Source organism: Nelusetta ayraudi, unplaced genomic scaffold, assembly GCF_046127955.1.
Source record: "Nelusetta ayraudi isolate G7.1 ecotype Tasmania unplaced genomic scaffold, CSIRO-AGI_Nayr_v1 ptg000094l, whole genome shotgun sequence".
In the NCBI taxonomy this organism is placed as follows: domain Eukaryota; kingdom Metazoa; phylum Chordata; class Actinopteri; order Tetraodontiformes; family Monacanthidae; genus Nelusetta; species Nelusetta ayraudi.
The window spans coordinates 1586019-1612969 of NW_027466144.1; the positions used below are offsets into that span (position 1 = coordinate 1586019).

General features: G+C 49.0%; 1 protein-coding gene across 1 annotated transcript; it reads left to right on the forward strand.

Annotated features, from left to right (window-relative positions):
* Nucleotides 1-665: 665 nt before the first annotated feature.
* Nucleotides 666-26675, forward strand: tmem108 (transmembrane protein 108). Its single transcript, XM_076047385.1, has 5 exons — nucleotides 666-977; nucleotides 16764-16847; nucleotides 21518-22600; nucleotides 23428-23579; nucleotides 24768-26675. Exons 2-5 carry the CDS (start codon nucleotides 16808-16810, stop codon nucleotides 24882-24884), a joined length of 1392 nt encoding a protein of 463 aa, XP_075903500.1. The 5' UTR covers nucleotides 666-977; nucleotides 16764-16807; the 3' UTR covers nucleotides 24885-26675.
* Nucleotides 26676-26951: the final 276 nt, after the last annotated feature.

Below are 26951 nucleotides of genomic sequence, written 5' to 3' on the forward strand. Positions count from 1 at the left end.
TGAGCTGCTGTTGGAGAGGTGTGGGATTAGGATGGGGGGGAGCCTCTGAAAGAGGAGCAAACCCTGTCATCAGCGTCTCTCCAATAAAGCACAAAAAAAAAACTACCCTCTGGTTAGTTGTAGAGAATAACTACTACAAAGACATTTGTGGTACCTTCTAAAACTCACCTCTGACCTTTTGCACTTTTAAAACAATGCTACAGATAAATATGGTCAAAGTTTATTTGAATTTTAAATCGTCATCAAGTCTAAAATAAAACAAAGACTTTTCTCTAGTCTGTGACATGCGTTTCCATTTCACGTATTGATTGACCCGAGGAGTCTCTCCAGTTCCACCCAACCTTCTCAGCCAACAGGTTGTCCTGCTGAGGACGATGCTCGGAACTGACACTCGCACCTTCAACTTGGCCATGCAGCTCGCTCGCTCTCTCTCTCTCTCTCTCTCTCTCTCTCTCTCTCTCCCTCTCTCTCTCTCTCTCTGCGGCAGCGAGACTCATTAGAATTCCCCGGCCGTGCGCGATCTGCTCTCGCGGGGGTTGCACACTCCACGTCCATTGGCGCGCGGCCTTAATTGCGCGTCACGCCAATCAGGAGCGGATCGCCCACACCGTCGCGAGGCGGAGAGAGAGACAACTCCGAGGGAAGGAGGGAACCCTGCGGGCGGGTGGGCGCAGAGTCCCCGGCCGGCAGAGGGTGCCGCCCCCACACCTCAGAGCACCTCATCACCCAGAGCACCCAGATCATCATCCATCCGGGCGAGTGGAGGCGCTGCTGTGTGCGGCCACCCGACAGCACGAGACAGCCTGGTTGCGCCGATCGTGACGTCGCTGCCGTGGCCACTTGGCAACATGTGCGCACGGATGGTGTGAAGTGTGACACAGCGGCTTTTGAGGAGGAGAGTGAGAGAGAGGAGAGAGGGGGGGTTCCTTTCTCTCTCTATCTCAGAGACGCCAAGTACCGACGCACCGTGTGCATAGGTGAGTCTGTTTTCACGGCTTTTTACTGTATGTTGATTTTCTTCTGTGGTCATCTGCCGACGCCGAGCGGTCCAATGTGCGGAATCGTGCCGAGGCACGGCCACCGTCGCGCGTCCAATCAGTGGCAGCAGGGCTGCGTCCGAGTAACGCCGCAGCGCATTTTTGGACCGAGCGTCCAAACAGGTTCCGTAGCAGCGATTTGCGAGTGTTGGCCGGACCCCTTTCTGCTCGTGTTGGTGTCACTTCGGGTTGCTGAGGGATTGATGTTTCAGCGCTGCTTGGTGTTGGTGGTCTGTCGTCTTGTGGTGGGTGAACGTGTTTTGTTGTTGTTTGTTGGCGGTAGTTGAGGGAACAACATCAATCTCACAACTCAGCCTCAAGTACCCTGGACGGGTTGTGTGTCTCCAGCTGCGTGGCAGCACAACAAAAACACACAATAGGGGGGAAACTCTATCAAAATACAAAGAGGCACAAGTCAACACAATGCCCGCCTCCCCTCCCCATTCACATGTGGACTTTTGGCCTTGTTTCCCAGCACAGCGGGGCCATGTCGAGCAGTTTAAAGTGCTCACTAATTGAACCTGCGAGGCGTCCTCTCTGCATTGTGACAGGAATGTTGGGGTCACCCTGCTCCCCACAGAAGCCCCATGATCCTTTGTTCCTGGGGACAATCCTCCAGTGCCTCCAGTGCCATGTGGGTGCCGGGCTTGGGGGGCAGGGAGAGGGGTCGGCGGGGGTGCGACTGACATCTGCAGCTGACACAGTCCTCGGGTTGGACTGATGTGCTGTGGACAACCAGGGAACTCAACTCTAGCTTTTAGGAAATGGCATCACAATGCATCATACAGTGCAGGAAATATGCAGAAGATAGGTGAGATTTTTGGGTGAAATGAAAACTTCTTCTTAATATTGGCTCAGTGGGTCATGTGTGCCAGGCGTCCCATAGGTCAGCGACGTCAAAGACTTTGGAGTGATGCGTAAAGATAAACTCAACTGTCCTACCACTAAATCAGTTTGTTTTCACCCTGTTCTGTGGATTGTATCTCAATATAATGGAGCCGAGCCAGCTGCTTTGCGAGTTCCAACACAGCAACCTGCTTTGTCACTGCAGTTTCCTCCTCTCCCCTTCGCCAAATCCTTCTATTTCAGTGGAATCGCACATTTCAACACCTCGCTGTTTTAGATTCTGTCATATCTACCGTCAACATTCACAAGAATCGGAAGAATTCCCAATATTTTTTTGTTAGAAGGCAGCGGTCACACACAGCCGCTCTCTTATCGGAAAAAAGGGTCCACGTCAGCGCTGAAAAACGCCCGGAAAGTATCAGCTCTCCTGTTTGGGAGCAACAGGCTTCCCCTCGAACAATCGAACGCAGGAAGTTCCAGGAAATGGTGATGGGGGGGGGTTAAAATAAATCTGGTCCCTGACTCCTGAGCTGATGGGAAACTGTTGGGGAATGTGTGACCGTGGCATTGTGGAGCCGGTTTGATCGCTGCAAGTAAGCATCCCTCATGACTGGTAGAGTGTGGTACACTATAGAGTTGGAATGCGGCCCCCACGGGGGCCTGCCATGCTACACACTGTGTGTGTGTGTGTGTGTGTGTGTGTGTGTGTGTGTGTGTGTGTGTGTGTGTGTGTGTGTGTGTGTGTGTGTGTGTACTCAGGAGGGACTTTGCACCTTCATCCAGCCCTAAAGCTGCAATGTGACCCAAACAGGATTTTCCCCCGAGCCAAGAGAAATCCTGCTGTTGTGCTTCTCCGAATAACACACAGGTTTAACAAAAAAGCCCGGCTCTGCTTTAATATTTGCTTTCATTTATGCTGCAAGGGGCTCGTATGAGGGGAGACCACGGCGAAGGCTCTCTGCCCCTCTTTCAAGTTGTTGACATTTGAAAGCCATTGTGATGTGTGCAGTGCTATCAGGCCCGGCTCCGTTTGCCTACTGGGGGCTGTTGGAGGGAGTATTAGGGTGAATAATGCCACGCGGGTGCCTCTGGGGAACAAAAGGTGAAGCACTGACCAAGCGCATGTCACGGGAAGAGCAGGTAGATGAAGGGGGTGGAAGGGGGAGGGACGGGGGTGGTCCTTGGGGACAGGGGGTAATGGATAACCACCCATTAGGGCGATGAAAGGAGGCCGATCGGCAGAGGGAGATAAGAGCGACGCTGGCCGTCCGAGCGTGAGGCGTTTACAAGGGGGGGTGGGGGGGATTCCTGGCATTCCTCAGCTGCAGCCATGCCACTCCGATCTCCACCTCCGCCCACTGACGACCAGAGTCGCCCTCTGTGCCAGCGGGGACCCCCGGAGGAAGCAGTTGGCACCGTCGGCGTGTTGCGTAAGGGCTCCGCTGTGGAGTTGGACTCCCGAGGCTCGACGAGGAGCTGCTGCACTCCAAGCACTCTGGGTCTTAATAACGCTATGATGTGCACTTTGTTTTTGTCTTATTTAATATCCACCATTTAGTCCGTAGGAGTTCTGAGTTTTGTGAATAACTTCCTCCCATGTGGCATCACAAAACCTCACCTGAACGCCGGCCACTTTACGTCGCTGGCTGGCTATGAAACGCACATGCATCCAAGCAGCTAATCAAATGGCGGCTGGACAAGGTGCCAACAAAAATAACCAAATGCTAATCTAGTGATGGATTGAAACTTTTACCAAATTAACTGTTCCATACTACATAGAAAAAAGTGTTTGCAGTTCCTGTCGTGGCTCCATGTTGAAAGTGAAACCGGGGGGTTGAATTCTTACACTGGTTGGTGCTCTTGGATACCCAGTCCTGTTTCTTTTTTTTTTCTTTTTTCTTTTTTTTAAATTCAGTGCAGATGACTGGCTCTAATAGGATTACGGGATGGCCCCCCGGGGGAGGGGGAATCGGGAGGGGGGGGGGGCTGAGCGCACACCCTGTAAACCTCTGAGCCTGAGGGAGGCGTGATGGAGGAGAGCAGCACTAGCAGGTGTGGGGATGACGGCTACCTGTCGGATCACTGATCACTCGCAGCCTCTGATGGATTGCAGGTCGCGACCAAAGCTATTCCGTCATTTTTTACCCTCCCCTCCCTTTTCCCCTCAAACCATCCTTTTCTGAATCAGAGACGGCGCTTGTAGCCCGTAGTTTCCTTGGCAACTTCCTCTTCATTTGGCTGTTTATCTGCAAAGGCTACAAAGAGCCGTTCGTGTGTGACTCTTGTATACCGGACGCTTTTAGTCGGGAATTGGCACGGCTGAGGTCAAAGCCTGCCTGGCAACAAGTGGACTCGTGTGGTAGACGCTGAAGATTAAAGAGCCGCCATATGCCAGTAGGGGGTGGGGTGGGGGTGAGGGTGAGGGCTCCCCCATGAGTCCAGGCTACTACTGGCTGCTGCGTCACTGTCCTCCTCCAGGATTAACGTGGAAGCAGGGGAGCGCCGGCCCACCTTGCGATCAGAGTCAGTCGTCCCACCTCACTTCACCCTCCTGAGTCAAAACTCCTCAACGTGATTCATTTGACTCCTCGGTTTATGTGTGTACGCTGCATCTGAAAGGCGCCCGCGGCGCCACACGGGCCTCATTTCACGGCTGCTGGAGGGCCTGATTTACGTTCGGGCCGGAGCCGAGCCCCCGGCAAGGTCGCATAAGGTGAAAGGAAAAAGCTGCCACGGGAGGAAGGAGGAGGCGGGGTTTTTACGTCGGTGGGGGGAACGGCGAGGCGGTTCGTCTCATGGCCTCTCATCGTGCTGAAGACCTCGGCGCTGGACTCCTCCAAATCTGAAACTGTCAGGAGCCGTTGCCCACAATTAGAGAGACGTTGAGGCGTTTTTCTCCTCCGCAGTCGCAGAGCTCGCTGGTGTCGGGGCTGCTGGGTAGCTGCCCTGTAATCCGAGACCAAAGCATTAATAGCGAATGAGGCGGAGAAGGAGACTGCAAATGAATTTCCTTGAAATTGAACTTAAATGAAACCGCAGCAGCAGCAGCAGAAGGAGCAGCATTTCCTTTTTTCTTATTTTTTGTTGCTGCAAGAAAAAGTCAAACATTTGTTGTTTACCGCGTTACCGTGTTGGGAGTACGGTGACGCTGGTGAGCGAGAGGGAAAGCGACATGATGATGACAACAACAACAACAAACAACAACACATTCTCGACACGCAGCGAGCTGCCAGACAGATGTTTGGGTTTTTCAAGCAGGCCGCACTTCTACTCGCCAAAACCCCGGAATTAACGATGGCGCTGCTGCTCCAGGAGCTGTAGTGCAGCCACGACCTCTGACGTCCTTGAGGGAAAAGAGATGACTTTACAGTCCTGCTTTGGTCACAAGCTGCGTGTGGGCCCGCTGGTCGATGAGCCGACCGGGTTTGCTGCTGACACGCAATTTGTTGTTGTAGAAGGGTTAAGTTGGGGCAACTGGACTCGTTCTTGCCATCTTGAAGACGTTTCGCCTCTCATCCAAAAGGCTTCTTCACTTCTGAAAAAAGGGTTGGTGAGTTCCAAGTATCGAATCACTAGGAGGTGTAGGTGGGGCTAAAGGCTGGTGGTTCCTTCTATTAGCAAAGGTATTGATTTTTCAACAAAAGGTGTTGATTATCAACTTGGGACTCTTTAACCCTTTTTTCAGAACTGAAGAAGCCTTTCGGATGAGAGCGAAATGTCTTTAAGATTACAAAAACAAGTCCAGTTGCCAGAACTTAACCCTTCGACTTGAAGATGACTTGGATGACTGAAAACCTTCACAGACGCACACTTTGTTGTGGCCTTCTTTTCTTTTTTTACTTTTCTGCATGTGAACACATTTCATTCAGCATTTTCCAATGTAATATTCATGATTATCAGCGACCCAGCGACCGGCCACCCACTCTATTTCTCCTGGCTGCTGCTCATCCTGATGTGTGGTCCCTCTGCCCGACACCTCGCAGCAGTAATGGAAGGTCCTCAGACACCTGCGAGCTCTCCGCCCCTCTTCCTTGCCGCAGGGCCGGCCGCTTGACATTTAACTACCAGAGTCGTAAATGGGCCTCGGAATGCTGCCGGCATTCACCGTGTCTGGCCCGATGCTCATTTCGCTGGATGTTTTTTTTTTGTGTGTGTCCCCGCGACCTCGGCATTCCTGTAAAAATCTTATTTGTGCCACAAACGAGACAAATCTCAGGGTTTTCGCCACATCATCCACGAGTTGCGATCCATGACAGTTTTCCCGCAAAATAAAAGTCATATCTCTCAAACATATTTGAGAGGTTTTTCCAAGTTGAGGTGTTTCCAGTTTTTCATTGCCATATTAAGGTTTAGCACAATTCTAGTGGTCATGGAAACCCAGCTGTTGTGTCACAGAACCTGATGTTGTTCCGCTCCGCTGCTAGCCTGGTAGCTGTAGCCGCCGCTGAAGCTCATCCGTTGCTCCAAACAGCGCTGACTGACTGTGGCTGCTGGTGCAGCAGACCTCATCTGGACCACGCTGGGTCCGGCTTCGCCACTTTCCCTATTCATTACTTGAGCCGCGAGCTCCCCGTCCTCCGGTAATGAAACACCCGTTGCGGAGACATTTTTTCACGATTGTGAGAAGCGCCGTCGCGGCCTGCGGCGCCGCCGACGTTCATAATTAGCACGCTGAGCGGTTGCACTGATTGCTCCATTATTCTTCTGAAAGGCGTGAGATGTCTGATGGGTGTCCCAACAGTAATCCCCTGCTTGAAGCTTTTCAGTTATTTCATTTTTTTTCCCCCTGTTCTGATCCGTTCAAACATCCAGGCCGCCCCCCAACCCAACACTGAACCTGAAGCAACGACCCAATTACCCGGTTTGTGTTTCTGAAGTTGCGTCCCTCCGAGGAGCTTTACACCCTGATCCTCTTGCACAACAGTCATCTTGTAGTTACTCAACAAAAAAAAAACTAACCAGAGAACGCCCTCGTGAATCTTCTTACAGCTCGTTGTTACGAAAGGACGTCTTTCCCTCCGCGGCTTGCGGATTGATTTCAGAAGTGATTGGCGCTAATTGTCTTGTTTGGCTCGAGGCTCTTTCGTCCTGATGCTGCGAGCAATTATCAGCCGCTCGGGGCTCGCAGATTATTTTTGGCCACTGCGAGTTATTTATGTCCCATTTCTCATTAAGGCGGCTTCACCCCAACAGTGACGGTGATTCATCGGTGTCTATAGGATTGTTTTGGACTCTTACCAGCGCTGACTCCCTCCACTGTGGCCCTCGAAGGAGTTTGGTGAGTAAAGTCGGCGAAACATTGCTAGGGAGATGAAAGAGAAAAGTTGCGTTTTAATGACTGTAACGAGACACTTTTGATTGATAGCACTTAGATTCGTTAATGTTCAGATGTTCATCGCTGTGCCTCGGGAGCCTCGTGATCAGGTGTGAAGGAAACGGAAAGAAACAAACACAATCCCACTCGCTGCCACTCACTTCCCACTTTGGTGTCAGTGAACAAAAAATGTGCTCAAGTGACTGACAGCATTATTTCATTTTTAAATCTATTTATTTCCTTAAAAAGTGAAAAAACAAAAACAAAACTGTGCATCCGCTGATGCCATTATGGCAGCGGTTGTCTGCTTCTTCTCTGTGAATGAACTCCTGCTGCTGACTGCTGGACCTCTGGCCTCTGCAGGGATTCACACTTAAAATGTCAAGCCTGTCAGGTGTCAACGCTGTCGTATCCAGGTTCGCACCTGCATGCTGCAGCTTTCTGTCATCAAAGCAGGATTCATCACTTGATTGAAAACCTATCACAGCTTCATTTCTTCCAAATCTTATTATCATCACGACTTGTTCTTGTTGGTTCTCTGGGCTGTTTTCTATTTGCTTGGTCGAGTTCTTTATCTGTGAAAATATTCTCAGTTTTCTGGCCAGCCGTCTGCAGACACCGAGGCCAGACTCTCTCTTCAGAGCAGCGGCGCTTGGGATTTAATCCGCCTCACTAATAATTTGTGACTGTGCACAGCGGGACAGCAGAGGCATAGAACAATACGCCATCTCCACACACACACACACACACACACACACACACACACGTGGTCAGCAGCCTGGCGGGAAATCTCTGCTTTCTTTGGATGCTCCGTGCTGCGGATGCGGCTCTCCTCTCGTCCCCCCGGCTGTCGGACCCTCGCTGCTCTCTGCTGCGCCGCTCCAGGAAACGAGGTACAATAGAATTGAAAAACATGCCTCTCCAGTGCTTTCTGTTCCTGCCATTGTCCCCCCCTGCGGCCCCAGACCCGGCGGCTGCGTCAGGAGGTAAAAATTAGGAACGTGCTGAACGGAGATCGAGGCAACTTCCTGCCGCTCGCGCGGGATTGTGTTCTCGTGCGCACCAGAGCGCCGCTGCTTCCTGTGCTGCTAACAAGCGGACAGGAAATTTGTGAGTTTCAAGATGCCAACTGACAAGCGCACGAGCGACGAGGAGGCTCAAGGAATTCACCGGGCCGCATTGTTCTGGAACAAAAGGATTTCCCAAGTTTGAGTAGTTGTTGTTGTAGTTGTTGGACCGGTGAGCTCACTGTCCCAGATATCAAACTGAAGAGCCTGATGTCGTTTGTGACAGAGGCCTCGGCGCCGTGGGCTTATTGCCTGGAAATGATTCGCCCTCTTGTCTGGTTTTGATGTGATAGTACGAGATCAACAAGATATTTAAAGGAAAAACACAGTAAGCCAGAGTCGTGTTCCGCTGCTCTGATTCCCTCAATTGCGTCCGCAGCATCCCCCTTTTATTGCACCAGGCCTCGTCATTTCTAAGCACCAGCTGCATGCTGGAGGTCTTCGGGCCTCAAAGAGCCCTGAGATGTTTGTGCCCTGTTGAAACAGGCAGACGAGTGATCTGCAGGGATTACGCTTGTTGACTTGTCATCTTTCACGGCGGGCGGCGCCCACAGGTGTGGCGCTGCTGTTGACTTTGGCCTCTTGCGTCGCACCGTCTCTAATCAACCGATGCTGCGACTGTGTGTTCGTGCGTGGCTCATCTCCCTTTGCGGTTTTTCACCGCCGGCTTTTCTCTGCTCGCTCGGTGTTGTAAGGGTCTGTGTTTGTGTATTTCCTGTTGTATTTTGAAATCTGTTTGCCTGTTGTCTTTTCCTTTGTGTCTTTAGTTTTGCTTCCTGTTCCCTAATTAGTTCCACCTGTTGATAATTCCAGATGTGTTCCACCTGTGTATTGTCACCTTGATTATTGAAGCCCTGCCCTTGATTGTCTTTGTTTCCCCAGTGAGGAAGATTTCCAGTGTTTTGATTGGTTCTTTGGCAGCGTATGACCGCTTGGCTGCCTTTCACTGGATCTACCATGTCCCGCTCTTTAATTGTTGTGGATTAAAGAGATTGCAGACTGGAACTCAACTCCCTGCCTTGCTCAGTTCCCTTTTATGTCTGGGTTCACCTGTTCAGCCCATTACAGCAAGACAATCTCACCAGCTAGACACACACGGGCAGGGATAAAATCCTCAGGCTAACAGGTGGAACACATTAGGAATTAACAAGAGGTGAAGCGAATTTGGGAACAGGAAGCAAAACTGAAGACACTGACAACAGGCAAACAAATTTCAAAATGAAACAGTAAATACAGAAGGGCACAACACAGAACCTTCCAGGTATTAGTTGTGGTCCTTCTTCTCCTTGTTTACTGGCGCTGCCCGCCTAGCCTCCTGACGATGGATGGTGGCTGACGGCACCCAGGCGGCTCGCAGTGCCGCTGCTGTGTCATGCTGTTTATTTATTTATTTTTTCATCCCTGTGGCGTTGCATCATCTGTTCGTCTTCATTTGAAACCACAAAAGGGTAGAAGGGTCTGTTTTTATTGACTACCTGAAGCTAAAAATACAGCCCTCCCCGCCGCCCCCCTCCGCCTGCCCTCTTGCCAATCAGAGCGGAGCACGGATTGAACGGCAAGATGTGATTGAATTGGAAGTCCCGCGGGGGTAGATGACCAGTTTCCTGTCAAAGAAGAGAGGAGAGGATCCCGATCGTGACGGCTAAAATCATTCCACAGCGGAAGATGCATCTCCTGTATGATAAATCATCCTGTTTATGTGCATATTCAGCCCTTTGTGCTGCTAATCTGGGAAGATTCGAGGCAGAAAGTTTGCTTTGTGACTTACTAAAGGCTCTTCAGTCACTCATCCCGCCCTCCAGGGTGCTGTCACAATTAATGTGATTTAATGCCCCCGTCTGATGGCAGCAAATTAGTCACTCACACTTTGAGTTTTCAAAATAAATAAATAAATAAATAATTGCATCTTGACTCACGCAGTGTTTTGAGGATCACTGCTGCTGCTGCTGCTGCTGCTGCTGCTGCTGCTGCTGCTGCTGAGTCACTCTCTGCCGCTGACCGCTGAGCAGCTCGACTCTCCGGGAGGAGCCGCTGGGCTGCAACATCGACCATCACCTCTATCGACCGGCGCCGAGCGAGCGAGGGCAGGTGTTCGAGTCGCTGCGCGCACGACGTCGGACGAACGGACGGCAGGAAATCAGATGTAGCTCCCCCGCCGAGGATTTCATCATCCCTTATTCTCATTTGCAGAAGTGCATCAACCGCCCCCTGAGGCAGATGCTCCTGCTGCTTATGTATTGTGCTACAGCGATAGAATAACGGAAGCACGTGACCCTCCGTTCGTTCCTACTGCAGAAACACACTTGAGCATGAGCTCCTCAATCGTGTCCTTTGGGCAAAATGTCACAGTTCCAGTCACTGCCGGTGCCCTTTGCGCGATTAATCAAGATTGCAGACATTTCGCTGATTATTTCAGCACTCTGAATAAGTAGCTAAAAAAAAAGTCACGTTTTTTTAGCTCTTACCACCCAACCACGATGGGTTTCCCCAGATAGTGAAAACAAAATGTCTTTTTCCTGGAAAATAAAATCCTTGACAAAAGGTTCATAAGCGGCTAATGAGAGCGTCAAAGCTCCCACAGTTCACTTTTTGGTGGGGAACTGCTGCGATTAGTCCTTGTATGATTCATTTGGTTCCATTGACCATCTGCCAGCGGCACTGGCAGCTCTGCCGCTCGCCTTTTTCGGATGGAGGCACTTGAAGCGATGGGAACAGGCCAGAAGCAGAGAGAGATGGTTATCCGGATGAAAGCACAACATGACATTAAGGAGATGGGGAGCCAAAAAAAGGAGGATGGAGGATGGAGAGGAAGAGGGTCCTCGCGGCTGAGAGATTCTCCTCCGCCGTGTTGGAACCAGAGTGGAGGATCACTTCACAGAGCAGCTTCTCCTTCTCCTGCCTCCGGGGAGTCGGACAGCGGCGGCAGCGGCGCCCTTTTACGCAGAGACAAAATCCTTCGCTTGAACACACACAGCAGAGCGACTTGAACGCCGGCAGACTCTCAGCAAACTGCTTGACACTAAAAATATTCTTCCGGAGCAGGAGGAGGACCAGGGAAAAACGAGATGAAACCAAAAACACAGCGGCTGATTGATGAGGTCACAACCTTTTTTATTTACATCTTTGACAGCTATCATGTCGGGGATTATGTGGCCATTATTGAACGCTGGTGTCGAGCCAGTGAGGTGGCAGATCTTCCAAATCAGTGTGAGTGACAGCCTGGAGATGGAACTGTCTGAAGCTCCGGCTGCGAGACGCGAGCTCAAAGATCACACTTTGATCAAATCTGTTTCTTTTTTTCCCGCTTCTGCTTCTCCTCCTCCTTCTTCTTCCGGCACTCCAGATATAATAGACAGGAAGGAGTCAAGGGTGACTCTTTAGCTGCGAGAAATTACTTTTTTTTTTTTTTTTATCCCTAACCCTAACCCTTGATGTGCAAAACGCAGCAGACTGAAAGGCCTCGTGCAAAAATAGTTTTTCACTCGAGACCCTTTTTGCCCTTTTCTGACTGTCGTGTTCTTCTCTGGGGGAATCGCATCATCAATTGCAAATGTGTGTCGACGAACCCAAAAATATAAGTCTGACAATGGGACGCATTCAAACAGGAAGTCGTGACATGCTTTTAATTCGCAGGCTGAATCCTTGAACAAGCTCTGGGTTTGATCAGCGAGTTTGTGTGTTTTTGCAGGGCCGTCCCCGCTTGTTGCTCGTCGGAATCGATGAGTTCAGGGGGGTCTTGTCAGGACACGGAGAAAAGAAGTGGATGGAGGGGAGGGAGAGAGAGAGAGAGAGAGGGAGAGCGCGCAGGATATTTACGACCCAGACGACGAGGTGAAGCCGAGCAGAATGCCAATGCCTGCATGTTTACGGCCCGGGCTGTGATGCTCTCCTGGGGGGGTGGAGCTAATCCAGACCTCAGAGTGTCGAGGTGCGCGAGTGCCGGTTTACAGCGAGGTAGCGTCACACTCTGCGGCTGGCCTGCGAGGACGGAGCTCTGAGTTCCATCGACTCAATGACGATGATCCACCACATCCAAACGCATCCAGCTTCTTCTGCTGGCCGGAGTCAGAGTGAGTGAGTCGCTTGAGTCACTTGTCCTGGCTGCGTTTGAGTGCGCTGACTAATGAGGAGGCGGCTGACGCTCCTCCAGGTCCTCCTCACTTGCCCTCCGAGCGCTGCTTTCACTCAGTGGGAGTGTGAGGAGAGCCGCTCATTCATCCTGTTGGAGTCACCGCAGTTGTTTTTTAGTTTCTATGATGTGAGTGCAAAGCTGAGATTCGGCACGGACGTGTTCAGATGAGTGATGTGAGGTTGGGAAAGCAGTGAGTCAGGGGCAGGAGCCTCATTTTCTTACTTTCATTTGAATCATTGAAAGGTTTCCTCCATTTATCTGGTTCATCCTCCGTCAGTGGAATTGTGTCCCCAATTCTCAAGCCCACCTACATCGCCCTGATTAGCGCTCTTTCTGGGGGTTTTTTGTTGTTGTTGTTGTCTTTTTTCCCCAGTAAAACAGCTGTTAATTCGTGCAGCACCAGATTTGTTTGTGTGACCGTCAGCTGGTCTGTGGGAGGAGCGACGGTCCGTAAACTTAAAATGAACCGTGCAAGGTTTCCATCTTTTTTTGTGTGCGGGATTCAGAAGTAAATTTTGTTGTATTTGGTGAATTGAAAAAGTGATTTGCACTCAGTAGCCGCGTAAAATCCTTTCCTTCAAGCCTCTTTCCCTTTTGCAGCAAAGCCACAAAAAAAAGGATCCAGTTGAAATGAAAAAGCACTTCAAAATAAAGTTTTACTTTCCTCAGAGAGCTGCAGCTCGCTTAATTGTTTCCAGACTTCATTTGGGTGCAAATCAATCAAAGAGCTTCAGCAGTGCAGGAAGAAGAGGAGGAGGAGGAGGAGGAGGAGGAGCTCCCTGGAAACCTGCCCCGCTCTGTTGTTCTGCTGTTGTGTTGCATCTGATCGATATCTGCAATCATTTGCTTGTTGTGCAGTTTTTCATGCGTGCACTATTAGGTTATCAAAGCCTCTCTTGCGCTCCAGTCAGCGTGACTGGATTCACACACACACACACACACACACACACACACACACACACACACACACACACACACGCACACACACACACACAGACTCCTGCCGAATGACTTGTGGTTTAATAACCGAAAGATTCCTGGTTTGTAATTAGTGACTCGCTTCTATCTTGAACTGCAGGCCTTCGGTACCAAGCAGTTTTGTAAGGTCAACAATTTGTCTACAAAAACCACACACACACACACACACACACACACACACACACACACACACACAGATAGCTGCAAACTTCTGATGTTGTGAATGCAAGAATGCACAGTGGCAGATTAAAGAAAACCCTGCAGCTACAGCGCGCCTGCTTGTTGATTTCTATCAAAGGGACGAACAACATCAGAGGACAGAAAAAAATTCACGCATGGCGACGTCCTCTGGGTCTGGTTCGGAGGAGGGGACGGCAATGGGTTCAAATAGAACGCAACAGTCAGTGTACAGTGGTGATGTAACCCTGCTGATGATGGTGAAAGATTTTTCTGCTATGTATATATATATATACACACACACACACACACAGACTGAATTGGATTGAACATGGATTCGGGTAATTAGATATTCATGATCATCTTTATTATTCATAATAGGATTAGTGGAAATGGGGTGTAATAATAATCAATAGTCACATATAAGAAAAACAAAGCCGCTCTCACACGTCATCCCTTCTTTTCCCAGCAGCCTCCAGCTGGTAGGGTGTCTCCCCCTCCCTCCCAGCAATCTCCCCTACACTTCACCCAGCAACACACACACACACACACACACACACACACACACACACACACACACACACACACACAGATACAGACGGTGGATCTTGAGCGTGAGAGTGGCGGAACAGAACGGGAGCATCAGTTTGAACAGCTGTGGCTGCGGCTCCGCTTATCGCTTGACTGCGAGGGCGCAGCGCTGCCGTCCGCGCCGCAGTCGCAGTCGGCCACTCCCACACTTCTCTCCCTCCATCCACCGCTCACTCCCCCCATTGGTGGGGAAGAGGTCCTGTGCTGCAGCCGCCGTGGGCAGGCAGCCAGCGCGGCCTCCCTCCTCGACTCCCCCACACACTGCAGGAGGAAGTCCACAATTCCGGGTTTAGTTTCACTCTGACAGCCCTGGCAAGCCCCCCCCCCGCCCGCCTCCCCCAAGCCCCTCACCTTTACCCCAATACTCTACGCAGAGGTTGCAGGTTCTGACCCCCACAGTGTTGCTCACCTGCTCTGGCAGGATTTCCGTCCACGTCACCATCCACTCGCAATTGTCCTTGTGAATGAAATTTAAAACACTTGTTAGGGTTGCCATGACGATGGCAGCTGCACGTGTGCCCGTCCGTTGCCATGCAGGTTTTTTTTTTCTCTCTCTTTATTCACTCGCCAAGGCTGGTCTTCGTTCTGTTTGACAAATAACTGAGGTGATGCTGTAAATAAATCCAGCAAATTTCTACGCCAGAGAATTTGCAGTTTCGCTTTGTTTTTGAAGTGATAATTGTGTTTTTGTTTCCAGAGATGATGGCTATCCTTCAACAACACAGTCCTTGAGTGTTTAACCTTTTTGAAGGGTCCTTGTAGGAATTCCTGGTGTGTGAATTAAGAATCCAGGTTTGCGTGTCAGCGTACGATTGTTCCTGCTTTGCCTTTCCTGCCTTTGTTTCTGCGGCGGGGGCGGAGCTTTGACCCGGGCTGTCGACCCGTGTTAGCCTTTCCTCAGGGCGGACAGGGAGGAGGAGTTCACTGCAGCCTGTCAGCTGCAGTGCCTCCGCAAAAAAACCCAAAGCAAACACTCTCTGACTCCTCACTTTTGCTGCCCTGCAAATTACGGAGGGCGTCGATGAGCCTGCGTTGACGCGGCGGCGGTGATGAGGTGTAATCACCACCAAGAGGCCGGGCTCCTCTCTTCACTCCGCCGCGGAGCTCATTAGAATAGGAACATTGATGGGGGGGGGAGTAGAAAGAACTGATGAAGATGGAATATACTGTCATTGCGTCTTGATGATGTCGCCACAAGTGGGGGGGAGGAGTTTTCCCTATAAAAAGACTGACAGTGCTAGGTCTTTTTTTCGCAGCAGCACAGAGGGGCCAGTAACCATTAGAAGGCAAGGCAAGGCAAAGCAAGGCAGGGCAACTTTATTTATATAGCACATTTCATACACAAAGGCATCTCAATGTACTTTACATGATTAATAGTTCAACATTTTAAAAGCATTAAAAAAAACAAAAGATCAGTCTTCAAAGACAAAGTGCAGAGAGAAAAGACAGATTAAAAAGCATAAATAGAGCTGTAATTAAGGAGAATAGAAATAGATAGAAAAGAGCACTCAATTATAAGCACAAGAGAAAAGAAGAGTCTTTAACCTGGATTTAAAAACATTCACACTTGTGGTTGACTTCACTTCTGTCTGCAACTTATTTCATTTGTTTGCAGCATAACGGCTAAATGCTGCTTCACCATGTTTAGTTTTAACTCTGGGCTCCACCATCTGACCTGAGTCTGCAGATCTCAGTACTGGGTTTATATTCCATTAGCATTTCATTTACTTTGGACCAAAACCGCTCAGTGACTTGTAGATCCAGTAGCAGAACTTTAAAGTCAATTCTATAGGTAACCGGGAGCCAGTTTAAAGTAGTGGAATACAGAACTGGAGTTTTAAAATGCTATCATCTCTTTGTTCTGGGAAGAACCTGAGCTGCAGCATTCTGAAGGAGCTGAGCTCTGTTGGGGCAGTCCTATGAGAAGACCATCACAGCTATGAGCGCATCCCCTGGGGTTTCACCCCCACAATCACTGCAGCTACAGTATTTCTCTACTCTTGAAGTAAGTAAAATATGCTGTAGTTTGAAACCCGTCTATTTTGCATTGTTTGTTTCCCGTCATCGTAATTTTGAAGGGGATGATTTGACTCAGGTGAGATTTTGTTTCTGTATTTCGTCAGGTGTTCATGTCAAAAACAAAGCACTAATATTGGGCCTGTAGACCGACAATGAATGAAGAAGCAATGATGAGCGGTCGGATCCGTGTAGCTTAACTTCTTCAGACACACACACTCACTCACGCTCTTTCCCACTCTCTCCCGGGGATGTAAAGAGAAGAGTGTGTGTGTGTGTGTGTGGGGGGGGGGGGAGGGGGCTTTTATTCAAGGCTATCAGTGAGTCATCCCCCAAAGAGCACCCTTGGGTGACACGCGCTGCCGCTATCTGGGAACACGACACACTGGTCAATGTCTAATGGCCCATAATTGGTTCAGCCGGCCTACAGGATGCCGGCGCTGCGCTCCAGCCTGGCAGCTGAGGTCTTGACCACCACCAGCAGCACCGTCTTCACTGTCGACCATCGTCATCGCTGCTGTGACAGCTGTAAACGCTCCTGATCTCACCGCCTCCTCCTCCTGTCCCTCCCTCAACCCCTCTTACCTGTTTTCTCTCTGTTCCAGAGAACCATGAGCACTGTGGAGGAGGAGCCGGATCACATGATACCATGAAGACGAGCCTGCAGGTCCTGCGCTGCCAGCTGCTGAGTGAGTTTTGGGGGACGAGCGCGTCCACCGGGGTTTCCTCCCCTCGGTGGCTGCAGCTACAGTATTTCTCTAGTCTTGAAGTAACGCAAGCGGTAAAATACACTGTAGTTTGAAAGACGTCTATTTTGGGTTGTTTTTTCCCCATAGTCATAATTTACGAGCAAGATGGCAAGATGATGTAATGATAGAAGTCACTTAAACGAGTGGGCAGAATTACTGCAGGTCATCCGCCAAGAACGTTTATCATTCTGCATAAATCCCCCTGACACTGCTTGGAATTAGTCCCATGAAGTTCTCTCTTCTTCCCACTGATGGGCGGCTCTGGGTGGGAAGGATGGTGATGCTTGAAAGTGAGCCGGGTGGGGGGGATCTAATGATGGTGCTGCCACTGCAATGCTCCGATCCAAATCCCCACCTGAGGAGGGATGGAAGCAGAGGCTGGCTGCAGACGTGTCTGCTGCCTCCGTCCTGATCAAGTCAGACTCGAGCGCCAAGTGTCGCGTGCCGCTGCAGAGGTGGCGAGAGGTCGGTGTGCGGCGGGTTGATCTCTGAGGCGTGACTGCGAGCCGTGGACTTTGTTTAGCGGCTGTCCTGGCACTCCAGAGATCCTGTCTGAATATGTCCCATATTGGGTTTGTGTCCTGAGAAAGCGGTCTGTCCAAGAACTCCCCCTGAAGCATAAATATTACAGTATTTACATTCATAAATGATCATTTATGATCACTAATCCAGAGGCTGTGTTTTGTCTAGTGAGATTGCAGTGTGTGTGTGTTGTTGCTTCAACAATAAGCGGTGATACAAAACGGCAGCAAGGATGTTGAAATCCTCTCCGAGAGCAAAAATACATTCTGTGCCCGCTTCACACAGTCCAAGTCCAGATTCCAGCCAACTTCCTGTTTAGCGTTCCTTTTCCTGTTAAATCCCTTTTTTTGCCACCGCCGTCACAGTAGCTTTAACTAAATCGTTCTCCTGGTAAACAGCACAGAGAGCCTTTGTTGTTCTTATTTTCAGATAAGCATGTCCCGTTTTCAAAGCCACTGCAAGCTGACAAACGGGCTCCCTTTTTTGTAAACAGGAAGCCATTACGTTGCTCCGCCTCTTTATCTGGCCGCCTGCATCTGCGGCTCCTCCTATGGCAAAGGCCTCCGCCAGCGGCGTGGGGCTCCAGCGCTCCACAGGACGTGCCATATCTCGCTGTTTCCCTGTCACAGGAAAGACACTGCACTGGAGACGCACACGCCCAAAATGTCAGCCGGAGGAATTTGACTGCGCCACTGTTGAAGCGGCACTGAGATTCAAACGGTGGCAAGAAAGTTATCAACAAGTCCAGGGAGCTACTAGCATCCCGGCGAGAGGTGCTGATTCTGTTGCCATTAGAAGGTGCTGGGCAGGCAACCAAAGCCACATCGTCCTGTAGAAGAGAATCAATCAGTGAATTGAGGAAAGAAGAGAAAAAAGTGATTTGGAAAGTTTTCAATTTTGTTGCTTTATAAAGCCAATATGAGCTCAAGTTAATCAGGCTAAAAGGACATAATATTGTTATATCTGCAATCTGAGATTTGAATATATCTATACAGCAGATGTATATTTATTGCAAACCACCTGTATGTATTCCAGCGTCTCGCCGTAAAGGCTCATTTGTATTCTGAAGGCGTAGATAAAGTCTTTCCCGTCTCCACCCTCGAGGGAGCTGACAAAAAAAGCAACTTTGTTGAAGTTGCTGCAGTTGCTTTGATTTGCATAAACAAGGCTAAAGTGTGTCTCACCGAGGGTTGGCTGGATTGTGACGCCAGCGTCCTTAACGGCAGCACTGAACAAATCAAAAACTTTCACTTTGCCTCCCACTTTGAAGTCCACCAAACTGTTTCTCTTCTCTCTGAATATGAATATACTGACAGTGCTGCTGCAGTTGGTAGTGAAGATCTAATCTAAAGATCTAAAGTCTAATTTCTTTCGAGTTCCGATTTCTCCGGAGGACCAAGAAATTTGAAGCCAAGTCAAATGTATTAAATATTTCAAAAGCATTCTAGTATGCAAAGCGCTTTCTGTATATTGATGAGCTACGAAGCGGGCACGGTGTTGATAGGATCAGGGTTTTGTTTTGAGCAATTTAATCCTAATGATACCATCATCAGTATTGGGTATCATTTGAGACCAGATTCTGCTTCGGGCTCTGAATCTAGAAGGGATATTTTTTTAATTCATTTTCAAGGTACATTTTACTTTTTGGTCCCAATCTTGTCAGAAGGGCGCGAACCACTCGGCGTCACAGTTTAAGACTTCAAAGAGAAGCCTCACCCGCCTCCACAAGCCTTCATGATCACTCACTCAACGTCTTACTGGCCTTGGTAGACTGCGTTCTGAAGTGTGGCCATGTGATCAGTCACATGACCCAGCCGTCCTGGCTGCAGGCAGACGGTCGCTGTGCATAAAACCCTGCAGCTGGAGGGCTGATGGTCTGGATGTCGGGTCAGACTGAGTCTTAACGGCCGTGGTTTGCATATCATGTGCATCATCATGCACATGATCATGATATGCACATTAGAATGCAGCTTAGGTTGTACATGTATTTTTTTTTTTTTATCACTGTTATAACTCTGCACTCTGACGCTGAGCCCGATAATGAATGACGTGCAGAACAAAGGCCGCACTGGATCAGCGCCGAGGATCCTGCTATTCAACATGATTTATGGATGTCCCTGGTGGCATCAACAGAGGACTTGAGCGCATGCATTGAAAAAAAAATAAATAAAAAAAAAAGCAAAGTGGTCCAGTTCAGCAGGTTTGCTGCACAGACAGCGACTGATGACATGTAAAGGAAAGCAGCCTGTGGATTAATGGCACAGGAACAGGATGTTTGCGCGTCCTCAGCCGAGGGGATGGACTTGATTTGCAGAGTGGGGGTAACGGAGGTTAACAAGTTTTTAAAGGCTGCGCTGTGAAAGGAGGAGGCTTTTTCAGAAACGGCCTCACGCCGTGTCTTGAATTGACTTCACTTCCAATCGAGTGAGTCTAATCCAGCCCCTTTTTAATCACTCCATGTCTCGTTAAAAAACAAAACACCTGCCGCTCTCCTCCCGGTGTGCCGACTCACTGACGGCCGCTCACTCGCTTCGCTCCTCCAGTGCCTTCAATCATCTCTCTGCTTTAATTGACTCGCTGCTGTGGCCGCTGTGGCGCTGCATCGTCTGTCCGTGGAGACGTTGGGGGGGGGGGGGGGGTCGGATGGGTTGAGCTCCACAGTCTGTGTTCACACCACTTACACTCGCACTCCATCACCCAGACACCCGGCCGGTGTGACAAATTGCACCCGTTTCTCCTCCTCAGTGTGCCGCTACAGCGCTCGGGTCTAAACTCGCAGGTACATATTGTCCCTGTGCCGACACAGAAACCCCACCAGGTCACACCAAGGGCCAAACTGATGGGTTTGTCCTTCACGCCGCACGTCTGAACTTGTGTGTGTCCAGTGCCTCATTGATCCGTTGATGACTTTTAAAAAAATTACAGTGGATACCCTTTTGCTTCACTCAATGCAAATCAGAGACTCTGTCCCTGTGTGCGTGTGTGAGCGTGTGCGAGCGTGTGCGTGTGTCTGAGCTTTTCCGTTTGCACGTATCCTGTTTAACTTTGTTTCCAGAGGGACTCTTCATCCCATGCATTATTCAATGAAGGCTCAGTGTCGAATTGTTGGCACCTATCAGGTCATCACAGCCAGTGTCGGGGCACCAGCGAGACCTCAGCTTCGTCCACAGGACTCTCATTTGTCAGGACTTTTTTTTGTGAAGCAGCTTCGTTAGTGGACTTTGTGAGGGCAGAATAATTTAACCACAAATTCTTTTTTTATCTCGTAAATGTCTCTCTAATGTTACTGCGATGCGTAACCTCGTCATCATTGGTGATGGACGTTTGTCGGCCTCCTATTTCCAAGAAGAAGAAGAAGAAGAAGAAAGAGGAGGAGGAGGAGGAGGAGCGTCATAAAAATCCTAATTTGCCGTGTGTTTCATCTGTTCCAATGTGGCTTCTCACTCCCAGATCCATGGATCAGAGACGTGACAGACTTGCTAAATGGGAGACGGGACGCGGACCCTCTCGCAGTCTGTGTGATTTAGTATGGAGGAATATCATAAATGATTCAGAGGCTGAGGAGTTTATATAGTCGCTGCTCTTGGCCCAGGGCTGTGCTAAGCTTCAGATCCTCTGATGAGCGAAAAGAACTGAGGATGCTGGAAATTTAGCTAAAAAGGAAAAAAAACAACTTAATATTGACTTTTGCCTGGAAGGTCTGTGTTTTTTAAACAGCTGATACTTTTCTAATCACTTCACTTGCGCAAACTACGCTACACAGGCTCCACCCCCCACTTGCCAGTGTTCATATTGACCCTGGACGTTCTGTTTTATGTGGGTGTTTATGTTATGTCACTGGCCGTGCCGTCCGTTTGTAAAGGGTAGCGCAGTGAAAGGACAAGGCTTTTCAGAGTAGAGCACGTCATCTCTAGTGATGGTTGACATTCAGAGCTTTCTGCCTCCTCTTTGCATCAGCACTTCAGTTTGCCAGATTTTCTTCCTCCATGAAAGTAGAACATCAGAACCATTGCAGTTGCACTGGCTGCAAAATGTTTTTTCCTGAGATTTTGTGCCGTTAAGATTCTCTCCTCTGTCCCTCTTTGCAGGTGTCCTAGCATTGCTAGCGCTGTCGGGACTGGCGACGTCAACACAGGAGCTGTACCTCAGCCCCGCGTCTCAGTATCCCGTCTCCATGGCAGCCGTCCACAGCGGCGACTCCCCTTCCGCCGCAAAACCTGCGCTGCCAGACTGGCACCAGGAAGGTTCCAGCAGCGGTGGGTTTCCGAGCAGAGGAGGCCCTCAGCCACCAGGGGTCACCCTCCCTTCTGTTGCCCTCTCGACAAATGCAAACACTGTGAGCGCCGACGATCGTAGATTTCAGCCCTGGGAGTCGAGCACAGCTGTTGACCTCCGGGACCACGTGCACAAATTGGTCAGGGAAGTCGCTGTCAGCAGCAGCAGCAGCAGCAGAGGTCCGACGCCTACCAGCACAGCAGCCGCGGACGTTGGCGTGGACTCTGCTGCGGCTCTTCTCTCTGGCTCTGGGTCAAACCGAGGGGATGCGCTCGCTGCCCAGCACACAGACCTGCGAGATCAGGAGCGCTCCAGGCCGCACCCAGAGCCGGCAGCAGGCCTCAGACTCAGAGAGCACACCATCACCTCCAGGGAGGTGCACGGAACCAACGAATCCCCCACCCACGAGCTGGCGTTGGAGCTCAGCGCCGGGTCGGCCGCTCCGGTTCAGATCCCTCTGGAGAAGCAGACGTCCCCGCCGTCCGCCTCCACCGAGCCCGGCCTGGGCACGGCGAGCCCGACCGACGACCCGGGTGGCCTCACTGAGCTAAACAGGACCACGGCGGCCACGGACGGTGGCAGCCGGGAGAACGGCACAGACAGCACCAGTGCGGGTCTCTGGTCGGGGAACGGCACCACTCCGACCTGGCTCCTCCCCAACAGCAGCTCGGCCGAGGCGGCGCCGGGCGCAGAGGGGAACCGCTCGGAGGCCGCCTCCAAGGCCAGCGGCAGCTTCCTGAACCGCCAGGTGGTAGCCACCACCCAGGACCCCTGGACCCCCGACAACAGCTCAGGTCCCACCTTTGACTCGCCGCTGTCCCGCGTGACCGTCTGCCTGAGCCGCATGGACCTCGTGTGGATCGTGTTGGCCATCAGCGTGCCTGTTTCCTCCTGCTGTAAGTCCACCCAAGACAAGCAGCTAATGCATGTTGTTGCTCTTACTCTGCATAAGTCTTTTTTCATTTTATTCATTGAAAAAAAAAAAAAAAAACTTCAGGGAAAAAAGGTAACTTAAAATTCACACTGTGGTTCACAAAAATAGGAATAAAGGGATAAAAAGAGTTTGATTTTCTCATGAAATAAGAGTTCATTCGCAACTTTTAAAGGATCTCATTGGTTCATTGTATTAGCAGCTGGGCCCACAGCTTCTAATCTTTGTGAACAACACTGCTCAGTGTCTGACCTCCAATTCTGGGCAAGATATTTTATCATCCAGTGTTTTATCATCAGCCTCAAGGTCAGACTTTTGTTTTGTCAGGAGGCCTTTGATTGACTCAGTTTACACTTTGAGATTTGCTGGCCTGATTTTTTTTTACTCAGTGCTTTTTGATGTACCACCAGACATCCTGCAGGGCACTACATTTTCCCACTAAAAATGGAGACCGAGTAAGAGATGAAAAGTAGAGTTTCACCTCAGGCGGAAGAGAGAGGCGTGTGGATTTCTTTTTCTTTTGCTCGTAGACATTTCTTAAAAAAGGAATCACTCAGCTTAGCTTTAGACGATAGAAGTAACCTCAAGGTGCAGCAGCGGGGGCTTCTCTCTCTGACAAAACTCCATGGTGGGTTATTTTCTTTTCCACCTTGTGCGTCGGCGTGAAACACGCAATGACAGCGTCGACCCGTGAGTGGTCAGGGCCGCTGCATTCAAGGCTTTTTCAGAATCAACAGCAGCAGCTTTCAGCCACCCTCATGTCATCCTCCCTCGTCTCTGCCCCTCCCGCAGCTGTGCTTTTAACCGTGTGCTGTATGAGGCGGAAGAAGAAGACGTCGAGCCACGAGAACAACCTCAGCTACTGGAACAACGCCATCACCATGGACTACTTCAGCAGGCACGCCGTGGAGCTGCCCAGAGAGATTCACACCCTGGAGAACGAGGTACGGAAGCTCCTCCACTATCAGCGCCGTGTCTGTTGGTGGGTTTGGGAACAGCGAGATAATCCACGTCCGGTCTGTCGTGTCAGCACGCCTCAGGGCCCCACTGAAGTCAAGCTGCTGTGGAGGGGGAATATCTCTCTGGGTTTCTCATTAGCAGAGCACTTTCCCTGAGGTCCATCAGATTGTCGGTAATTGTCTGCAGAGATGTCACAGATGCCTCTTTGGGTATAAACAAGAAAAAATTGAATATCTCAGTCTCTGGAGAACAGGATAGAACTTTAGATTGATGTAAGTGGATAAAGTGACTTATTTTGATTCTGTGCACGACAGCGCCATCTGTTGGGAATTCTGAATACAACATTTACAATTGTATCAGCTAAAGAGCTGCAGTTCTTAACTTCGGTTCTTAAGTTTCTCAGTTCTTTGTTTATTTGGTCACTCCTCCACCCTCCCTTTAGTGATCATTTCACTGTCTGTCTTGTCTCTGTTGTCCTTCTTCCCGCTGCTCAACTCACTGTGCTTTGGCTGCCTCTGTGGGGGCAGCGTCGGGAGAAGCACGCTGAGGTTGGCTCACGTGTGGGATGCCCCTGGTGACACCCAGGTGTTGTTTTTTTCAGTGATTTCTCTGTAGAGACTCATAGCTTCCCCGGTAAGCTCCTGGTAAATGACAGTTGCCGCCAGAGAAATGATCCTAAGCCGAAATGACTAATGTCAATTTTTTTTTCATTGAACCCTTTTGATTCGGAAAACAAAAACAAATTTGCAACAGCCAAAGCAATCATTTTGGTTTTTAACACCACCCACTTGCAGCACTGCCTTATTACTGCTGACTCACTTTCGACCGCTATTTCTACATTAAGTCCCCCTACTGCCTGTTTCCCTCTGATTTATTCCTTTTCTTTTCAGCACTTTGCATATGAAGCCTTTACATCCTCCCCCATATTTCTCTTTGAATCCTTGCCTATTTAGCTTCTTGTCACAAACGTCTTTGATCACGCCTCTACAGAAGCCCCGAGGTGCACTAAGTCCACGTTTTCCTTCCTTCCTTCGCCTTTATGCTGTTCCTGTAGAGTGACTTAGAATAAAGCACACTTTCCTAATGCAGAACCCAGACATGTAATTCATGAGTCACAGCGTCGATCACTGTACAAGGTCCCAATCTCTCTTCATGTGTTTGTGCATTTGCAGGAGCAGGACACTGGTCTACCACCAAACGGAGACTACAGCGGCAGCAGCGTGGTTCTGGTTAACCCTTTCTGCCAGGAGACCCTTTTCATCAACAGAGAGAAGGCGTCTGCCATCTAGAGCCAGAATGAATAAAAGACACTGTGTCCTCCTCTGCTCCCCCTGCTGTTCTCGTCTGTCGTGTGGTAAATGACTCAAGAGACTTTGACTTTATACTGCATATGGCGAAGACAAAGAGTAAACGGAACAAAGAGCGGTGTAATTAGACACTATTTACTATGAGAATGCAGGCGCATATTTTTCTGATGTACATTTTCTACAAAAGGTTCAATTGTGATTTTAAAAAAAAAAGGTTTTTATTGTCTTTATAAAAAAAAAAGATAGAGTATATGTGGGTTCTGTTTTATCACAGTGGCTTAAAAGTAAGTGTTGCCACGTTAAATATCCTCTAGAGGGAGAGTTGTGCTATTAAAACGATAATGATGATCTTTGTCATTTTTGATTATTTTTTTCCTTTGAACAAATCCCCAAACACTTTAAAATACTTATTGCCTGTTGAACTTGAATACAGCGCACGCGTGAGAGGAGGGCATGGGCTTTAAGTGAGATTCACACTTTGCACTGTGAGGTTTGGCCGCAAATTCAGCAAAGCGATCAGGTAAAGATTTATTTACATTGAGTGAGGAACGCAAGTACAAGATTTTGAAGAAGGATCACAGACAAAATTGAATTGAAAAATCATGAACATGTATGAAGGAATACAGCAAATTCCTCACATACCTTTACTTTAGACTCCTCTGTTTGTTTCGTTCTGGTTTTAAAACATGTTGACCACACATTCGTCTCAACTTAACGTCTAAACCTGTAATTGGATGTAATGCAAATTAAAATTGAGTGCCATCATAAGTAATTGGAAAAGTAGTTAATGGCTGTTATTTTGATACAGGGGGGTAAAAAATTAATACATTTTAATTACCAAACCCACAATCCTATTTTTAGTATGTCCAATCCATGATTTTAGGTCCTGTGTTTTGAGTGAACTGATTGAAGTGGTTCTACCCGATGATGTCACCAGCTCTTCCCAAGAGAGACCACAAAGTTGTCTTAATTACTAATTATTGGACATCTGCATATATATTGATATTCCTGAGTTTGACTGCTGGACTTGGGTTGTGTCAGCAGTTTGCATCAGTGTTCAACTATGGATGGATGAGTTTTATTTTTATTTTTTTCTCTCTTAATCAAATATCAGCAAATCTCAAATAAGAATTTCACTCTTTGTACGTCATTTGGTTCTCGGTTAAATCTGTTTCTCGATGTGTGTGTGTGTGTGTGTGTGTTTGGGTCATTGTGCAGCGACTGGGTTTCGCCCATTTTCAGTAGACGTGACACAGGAGACATGCTACCACTGCAAGTGTCAGAAATACTGTGTGTCTATGAGTGTAAACTGGTTAAATCAAAGAATATTCATTTAACAGCATAGCTTTGGAGACAATTGAAGGTGATGTTGATGATTGCAATGAAAAATATAAAAACACAACAACTAAACAAATGCCTGTATGTTATATTTTGAGTATAGAACCTGTGGTCCTTAGGTCATCTGTTCTTTACTTTGCACCACTGCAACTTTCTCCGGTTATCAATGCTGCCTGCCACTATTGTCGCAAATGATACTTTGCATTGTGAGATGTTCTCAAAAATCCCTGAGCAAATAGGTGATGACACAGTTAAACATGTTGATATTTCCTGCATTGGATGCTGACAGCTGGGCTTCTTGTTTTGCACGTTCAAAAGTGGATTAAATGTTCATTGGCACAGTGGAGCAGTGTTCAAGATGTATTGTATTTTTTGTACTGTAGTATACACACTGTAATTTTTACTGCTGAGCAATAAAAAACAAAATGAAAAACATACTGCTCGTGGTCATGAAAAATAAATATTCTCTTCTTTTTATGACAACACAAAAAGTGCATCCTTCTTGCATAAGTGCTGCCTGCATCTGATTAAATTATCGATCAAGGGTGTTGCGTTTTCCATTTAATTTAATGTTCTGAAACTAAATCTTTCCATATGTGTTGTGCGTGTGTGTTATTTCGCATTTTTACTTCCGGTATTCCCTCCGGTGACCTAAAAATGACGTAAGGCTAACAGTGTTTCCGGTTTAGTTTTGAGCTTCTTCCGGGTAAC

What these genes read in the sequence shown, in the direction of transcription:
- tmem108 (XM_076047385.1), top strand. Translation starts at nt 16,808, where the DNA reads ATGAAGACGAGCCTGCAGGTCCTGCGCTGCCAGCTGCTGA. An exon ending in CGTGCCTGTTTCCTCCTGCT is followed by an intron (nt 22,601 to 23,427) that starts GTAAGTCCACCC and finishes CCCCTCCCGCAG; the next exon opens with CTGTGCTTTTAACCGTGTGC. An exon ending in TTCACACCCTGGAGAACGAG is followed by an intron (nt 23,580 to 24,767) that starts GTACGGAAGCTC and finishes GTGCATTTGCAG; the next exon opens with GAGCAGGACACTGGTCTACC.